Source organism: Lolium rigidum, chromosome 3 (assembly GCF_022539505.1).
Source record: "Lolium rigidum isolate FL_2022 chromosome 3, APGP_CSIRO_Lrig_0.1, whole genome shotgun sequence".
Classification (NCBI taxonomy): Eukaryota; Viridiplantae; Streptophyta; class Magnoliopsida; order Poales; family Poaceae; genus Lolium; species Lolium rigidum.
In genome coordinates this window covers 317,504,560-317,512,008 of record NC_061510.1, presented here as the reverse complement: position 1 = coordinate 317,512,008, position 7,449 = coordinate 317,504,560, and the positions used below count along the sequence as shown (strand labels likewise).

The 7,449-nt window shown below is 44.9% G+C and overlaps 1 protein-coding gene across 1 annotated transcript; it reads left to right on the top strand.

Moving 5' to 3' along the window:
- Positions 1–4,529: 4,529 nt before the first annotated feature.
- LOC124699929 (pentatricopeptide repeat-containing protein At3g12770-like) lies at positions 4,530–6,921 on the top strand. The gene is made up of 2 exons (XM_047232147.1): positions 4,530–6,333; positions 6,413–6,921. The coding sequence occupies exon 1, from the start codon at positions 4,530–4,532 to the stop codon at positions 5,832–5,834; it is 1,305 nt and encodes a 434-aa protein (XP_047088103.1). The 3' UTR covers positions 5,835–6,333; positions 6,413–6,921.
- Positions 6,922–7,449: the final 528 nt, after the last annotated feature.

Below are 7,449 nucleotides of genomic sequence, written 5' to 3'. Positions count from 1 at the left end.
AAGTTTCATTATAGTTTCATTATGTTAACAAACAAGTGTAAGTTATTGGGACATGTAAAAAGGATCATGACATCACCATGAATTCAATAGACTTTCAACCTCGTCAGTTGTTTGAAATCACGCTCGGACATTGTTTACACATCGAGGAGAACAAATTCTGTTGGACATCACACAACCAGCCACTCAAAAAATTGATGCAACGCCAAACCTACTATTAAGTTTGTTCTATTTTGACATTTCTGAAAGTGTTAGCAATATAAATAACAAAGCTCTTGTAGGTGCATAAGACCTCTCATACATAATTTCCCCTTGAATGAACAGAAAAAATGTTCGTGCTCCGTCTTGCAAACAATGTGACATGTAAAATGGCTTATGCACGTGCACCCTAAGTGGTAAAAGATGTCACCTCATTTTCCTGAAAACGAAGAACACAATGAGGGAAACACAATAAGTCAAGTTGTATTCTTGTAGAGAACTTGCTCATTGCAACATGGAATTCTGCATCATGAATCTAGGAGCATATCAGTACATCGATATGTTTCTCATGTTTCCATTAAAGAATGAAAAGAAAAGAACACCAACTATTTCCATTGAGAAAAATTATACCACGTGTTCTATGCCGGACAGTGGAAATAATTTGTGCAAACAATTTTATAACATGAGCAATAGCATCCGGAAAGAAAGTGGCAGAGATATATAAGTGGAACTTTTCTCGACAGAGATAACACGAAGAGAATTAGTTAAGCATGAAGTGAGAGAGTTCTGAAAATACAAACTGACACATCAACACAAACTGTTGGAAGCATGAAACAGTGGTTCAATACTTGCACTTTCCAGAAGCACCTACCTATATAGTATCTCCAGTCTAGCTCTCCATGATTGGAATGTTTCTTCTCACTTTGAATGGTATTTTTTTGTTTGCAGGTAAAATGGACCGAACTGTATTCTAGCTTCAAGGTTCTGAAAAGTAATACATAAAAACAAAATAATTAATTCGCTCAATGGAGGTCTTTTCATATGGCAGAACAATGGTGTCATTATAAAAGTTAATGCTACACTTATCAACAGTTCAACAATAGCAACACATGCCTCAAAAAATGTAAACTTGGTATATTTTTTGGGGGGTCTGATGTACCTTGGAAATGCTATGAATTATTGTTGCTGCTGCTGGAAGTATAAAGGTTGTGGCTGTTGCATTCAAAGTGGAAGATCTTGCCGTAGATGCCACATTTTATTTAGCTTTTAAAATGTGAACCGGGGGCTCTTCATCGTACATGTCGTTGATATGCAACTATCCAAGCAACACAATGATCTCCACCGACTGCACAAATGACTTGAGGGGAATACTAATTTCAATCAAAATAGATGTATGTGCCAACAAAGCTCCTGAGTGTTAAGTAACAATGGCAGCAAGACATAAATGAAATGGGTAACACAATTTTAAAGTTTCATCATTCGTAAAACAACATGGAAGCAAATAACTGAGCTCATTTTACCATTAAGAGAAATCACATAAAGACATCACATACGTACTTTGTTTGGTCAGTAAAAGGGTATGAACACATAGGTATTTAACCAGATGAGCATATATAATTGCAGATACGTAATACATGTATGGATCATTAGGGAAAACAAATTACTGGATAGTCTACAAATAGAGAGAATTCTTCTTTGTGGGTACACGACTTGCTCCTCAACTCAGCTCTTGGATTATGCCACACGTCTATCTAATTTCTTTGGTGTGTGTACTACGCATACTATTTAATGGTCAATACACTTTCCGTTGCAACCATTTATTGCATGAAACCATTATCCTCCTCAAATTTCCTCGTTGCATATTAATCTCCATCTATCATATTAGTCTGCTTGTAACATATGTACGACTGAAAACAATTACTGAAGGGACAGGGCAAGGCTCCCTTCCATAAACCGTTGTGTGCATTTATGGATTTTTGGAGTCAATCTATGTCTAAAAGATGTTTAGAAAGCTACAGCTTGCCATCCTTAAACACCAAAAATTAAGAGAATGTACAAATAATGCTCCATCTCTTAGCATATGGAACCACCATCAAAATTTACAGCTTTCAGTAACTTACCTTGATAATATAGAGCTCCATGTCTTTTGGCAAACTGGAATTTCATCAGATATTTAGAAATACGTAACTCAGGAGCTCTCCAATTCTGGAAACACAGTGATAGACTGATAGTAAGAAAGGAAAGTTTTATTCAACCTCCAATTCTGGATGATTCGCCACTGAACTTTTCCTTAAAGCATAGTGGTTCCACCTGCAGTTTCCTTTAAACTGTATACTATCCTACATAATACCACATATTCAATTTTTCTTACAGTTCACCCCTTTCTATCAGGAGGGATTATCCATCCCCGTTATTGTTCAAATATACTTAGTTATTGTAGCCTAAAACAGAATAGTTATACCATGTTGGGTTAGCTATTACCCCAAAATATAACAAAGTGGAATACACTGTTCAGCAAAAAGAAAATGGAAAGCATTAAGCATCTAATGTGACAAAAATAAATCATTGAGTAGTAGCATTACAGGAAACTAGATTGGACCGGTTTCTGAAACTGTGTAGCCCTCAAACTTCATGATCCTTCATTTTCGCTGAAACATGTATAAAGTGGTGTATTAGAAAACGTGTGTACATTGTTTCTTATGACTACAGATGGTCCAGAAATCTACAATTTTTGCTACCTGAGAAGGATATTTCAGAAAAGAAAGACATAAAGGATCCTATCTGGGAAGCAATCTGCAGTGAAACGATGGAACTAACTGTTGTGAAGTGTATATGTGGATTCCCTAGCCCTTTCCATCAGTTTGGACTTTTGGTTCAAGTGGCTAGTGCATGAAGCTTAACATGGTATCAGAGCCCCAGGTCTCGAGTTCAAATCCTGGTTTTCACATGGTTTTCGCAATTAAGCCTAAAAATTGCTGTTGCTCCCCTCTTTAGCCACCGCTGTTTCGGTGTGCTCTTCTTCTTTCACGTGTTGACTTTCTCTTCTCCCGTCACACGCGAGTGGGGGTATTGTGAAGTGTATATGTGGATTGTCTAGCCCTTTCCATCAGTTCGGACTTTTGGTTCAAGTGGCTAGTGCATGAAGCTTAACATGGTATCAGAGCCCTAGGTCTCGAGTTCAAATCCTAGCTTTCACATGGTTTTCGCAATTAAGCCTAAAAATTGTTGTTGCCCCCCTCTTTAGCCACCGCTGATGCCCTGTTTCGGTGTGCTCTTCTTCTTTCATGTGTTGACTTTCTCTTCTCCCGTCACACGCGAGTGGGGGTGTTGTGAAGTGTATATGTGGATTCTAACTACAGTTGTTTTCTTCTTAATTTCGAAGGACCAAAGACCATAGTTTCAGTTTAAATTCAGTCCACTACCTCCAGCTAAAGCAAAAATCCCTTGTCTTGCAAACCACTAATCCCGATTAATCATTGCTTCAGGACACGCCTTGAACCCAATCCATTGGTACAAATGCTGTTCAAATGCATGTGAATAGGCAGAGGAAGACGTCGAACCTGAAGAAAATACGGCACCTAGTTGTCGACCCTTCAGGGAAGATGTGAACCATGTGATTTGCAGGAGGTGGCCGGGTGTCGTGCCAGTGTGCAGGGCGCAGGGGCCTCGCGTGCAGCCTAGCTCGCGCGTGGAGGTCGCATCGACGTGTGGCCGGTTGGCGGCGTGGAGACTCGCGCGACGGCGTCGGGCGGTGTCGTGAAGCACGGAGCGGCCGGCAGGCTCTCGTGCGGTAGACGGCGTGGCGGCCGGCGATGGAAGGCTAGGATGAGCGGCATCAGACAGGGAGAAAGGCGGCGAAGAGCGTCGAAGGCGGCTTGTAGGATCCACGACAGGAACATCGCGGGCGACGGGCGGGGAGCGGTGCGGGGCGATGGAAACTGCTGCGGCGGCGGGCAGACACTCGTGCGTCGTGGGCTCGTGGGTCGTGACTACGTGGGAGGAGTTTTGGTGCGGGGGCTCTCGTTGAGTGTTCAACATTGGGGCACGCTGGATCGTTGGATTTACACCGATAAGCGGCTGAGGTTTGTTGGATCTGCCTCTCTCTCCCTTTTTATATTATTAGTCTAGATAATTTGGAAACTGCTTCCTCTGCTAAAACGGCTTAATTTATTGGAGAGAATAAAACGGATTAAGTTATGACAGAGTGATGCATGAAAACCGAAAAGGAAAGGAAATTGTGAAACCGAGCGCACGGAACTACGGAAGCCCAGCACAACTCTGCACGCCAGGGGTGCTCACTCGGAGCAGTCTACAAGCCTGTGCAGTATACACCTAAAACAACGGCGGCCTCCAAAATGCCGCCGCCCACCGCCGGTCGTCTCTCCGGCCTCCTTCGGCGCTGCGCCGCCGCCAAGGCACTATCCACCGGCGTGCAGCTCCACGCACAGGCTCTCGTTGGTGGCCACCTCCCTCAGGCCACCCTCGAGACTGACCTGGTCCTACTCTATTGTCGCTGCGCTGCGCTCCCGTGCGGCCGCAAGGTGTTCGACGCGATGCCTTCTCCGTCAATGCACGCGTACAACATCCTCCTTGCCGCCTCCCCACCCCGGTTAGCTCTTGAGCTTCTCTCTGGCCTCCTCGCCTCCGGGTTCCGCCCTGATTGCTATGCTGTCCCTGCGGCGCTCCGGGCGTGCGCCGAGCTCCAGGACCAGCATCTTGGTGCCGCGCTCCACGGATTTGCCATCCAGCTAGGTTTTCTTGCCAATGTTGTTGTCACCAGTGCACTTCTAGACATGTATGCTAAGGCTGGTCTCCTAGTCAGTGCCGTGAGGGTGTTTGACGAGATGCCAGAGAGAGACTCTGTTGTGTGGAATTGCATGGTTACCGCTTATGCAAGGGCCGGGATGGCCACGGAAACCCTGGATCTTTTCAGGAGAGCTCAAGTGGAGGCGGTGAACATGGTGACAGATCTGCGGGCTGTGCCGAGCGTGCTGAGTATCTGTGGGAAGGAAGGGGAGCTGATGAAGGGGAGAGAAGTACATGGCAGGATGGTCCGATGCCTTGCATTCGATTTGGATGTCCCAATTGGGAACGCGCTGATCGACATGTATGCAAAGTGTGGGCACGTGGATGCGTCGCGAGCGGTGTTTGCAGGCATGCAGGAGAGGAATGTGGTGAGCTGGTCAACACTGATATCTTGCTTTGGTGTTCATGGCAAGGGAAAAGAGGCATTGGGAGTCTACAAAAAGATGTTGTCTGAGAGGGTGAAGCCAAATTGCATTACCTTCACGTCAGTTCTTTCGAGTTGCAGCCACTCAGGGCTAGTGACTGATGGCCGGATGATCTTTGACACCATGAGTAGGTTTCATGGTGTAGAGCCCACTGCTGAGCACTATGCGTGTATGGTTGATCTCTTGGGACGTGCTGGAGCCATTGAAGAAGCTATCAGGTTTATAAAGAAGATGCCTATGGAACCTTGTGCTAGTGTATGGGGAGCTCTACTCTCCGCTTGCGCCATGCATAATAATGTTGATGTTGGAGAAATCGTAGCCTATAGGCTGTTTGAGTTAGAACAAGGCAATGCTAGTAATTATATCACTCTCTGTGGAATTTATGATGCAGTCGGTCAGCTTGATGGTGTTGCAGGATTGAGATCAAGGATGAAGGAACTTGGTATGGTGAAGACACCTGGGTGCAGCTGGGTTGATGTGAAGGGAAGAGCTCATGCCTTTTACCAAGGGAGCATCCCACGTTATTTGAGGAGACGAATTCTTTGGATTTTAGATCGGCTGCTCAAGGATATGGGCAATTCAGAATCTGAATATGGCCATGCGTACCAATATTATGAGTCAAGTTAGCACTGAAGTTTTCTTGACAAAGAGTTGGTGTGAAGAAGTCCTGTATTGCCGCAATCAAATTCTCTTGAGGATAAATCATGGTTCACATGAGAAAATTATTTTTTATCACAGAAAGTAAGGAATTCTGGTCAATGTGGAGATTTGTGGCCTTGAATATTTCTGTGACCAATATGCTGCAAAAACGAAGCACCACTTGGGTGAGAATGACACTGGTTCTTCAGTTTGAGGCTCTGCTCTGAAGTGACTTCAACAATTGTACTGCACATGCTTGGTCCCATCTGATTGTTTGACGAATGAATCACACCAAGTGTTTCTGAAATATGCGGTAAAAGCAGAGGCATGAGAAATTTGTTAATATCTGCCTAAGGTATCCCAGTCATATCTTTCAGTCGAAAGTGTAAGGGATGAGCTGGGATGCCAGAAAAATTGCAACCGGAAGGAATGGGCATTGTTTACCTGGGTCATCTACTTTGAAGCTAAAAAGGCATCTAAACTGAAGGTAAAATTGTGCTCCCTTTTTATGCTTTTGAATGTTTGTTGAATTTCTAGTCTGCACTTAATCCAGTGCCACCTGACAGAACATATGGACATCACAAACAGGAACCAGGAGGTATTTTTATGGTACATAAAGCAGGTAAATTGGCAGTCCAAAGCGAAGCACCTCATGTCGACCAATAAATGAACAGACAAACACTAAGGGAGACAGCGAACAGGATTATTAGGCCCATAGACAGTAGCAGGAAATAATTTTACTTGAATGCAACTTGATGAAGGCGCTGACCAGTTGACTATTTTAATCAAAGCTTCAAATGCTAACCAGACGTATGGTGATGAACTGATGATTTCCGTCCTAGGATTGGATTACGATGTTGCTTGTAACATCCATCTCAAGAAAGAAATCGGTAGAGCCACCATGAGAAGATGTCTTAGTGTTCTTTTCTCCATTCTCACATACGACTTTCCATGCCTGGTTATGTGATAAGCAGCTATTTTGTAAGCTAAGCAGCTCAGATCCTTGGTCTGTGAAGAATTCCATATTCTCGATGATCCAATGCAACTCTTCGTCGCTGTTGATGGGTAAAGAAATGAAGAAACTTTCCCAATTATTAATGCCCCTCATTGCTTTGACCCTGCTTGTAGTCACTCTGTTGCTGGCAGGCAAGATTGAACAGTCATATAAAAATACAGAGTTACTGTATACCTAGTATACAACAGTTTTTTTTTTTACATAGGAATCTAACGTTGTATATGATGCCCCCCATAGGGGGCCTCACAGCGTTTTGAGCCTGTGGGCCATCGGATCTTACCAGCAGATGAATCTTAGCCGTCCATTTTTCATGGTGGAGTAGTCAGGAAACGAGGCCCTCGCGCGACCCGCTTTTTATCCACGGGTCGATGAAGCCCATCCGGCCCGGCGTTGGCGCGTCGTGCCCTATCCCAATCCCGTCGCCCGGTTCCTCCTCCGCAATCCCGGGCATTGCACGCCCCATTCCCCCGCCGCTCGCCTCCTCCCGGTCGCTCGCGCCGCCACCCCGTCGTCGTCGCTCGTCGCTGGAGACGTCGGCGACGTGAGCACGGAGGAGTTACAGCTTTGAGGCACCTCTGCGCCTCTCCC

What these genes read in the sequence shown, in the direction of transcription:
- LOC124699929 (XM_047232147.1), top strand. Translation starts at nt 4,530, where the DNA reads ATGCCTTCTCCGTCAATGCACGCGTACAACATCCTCCTTGCCGCCTCC.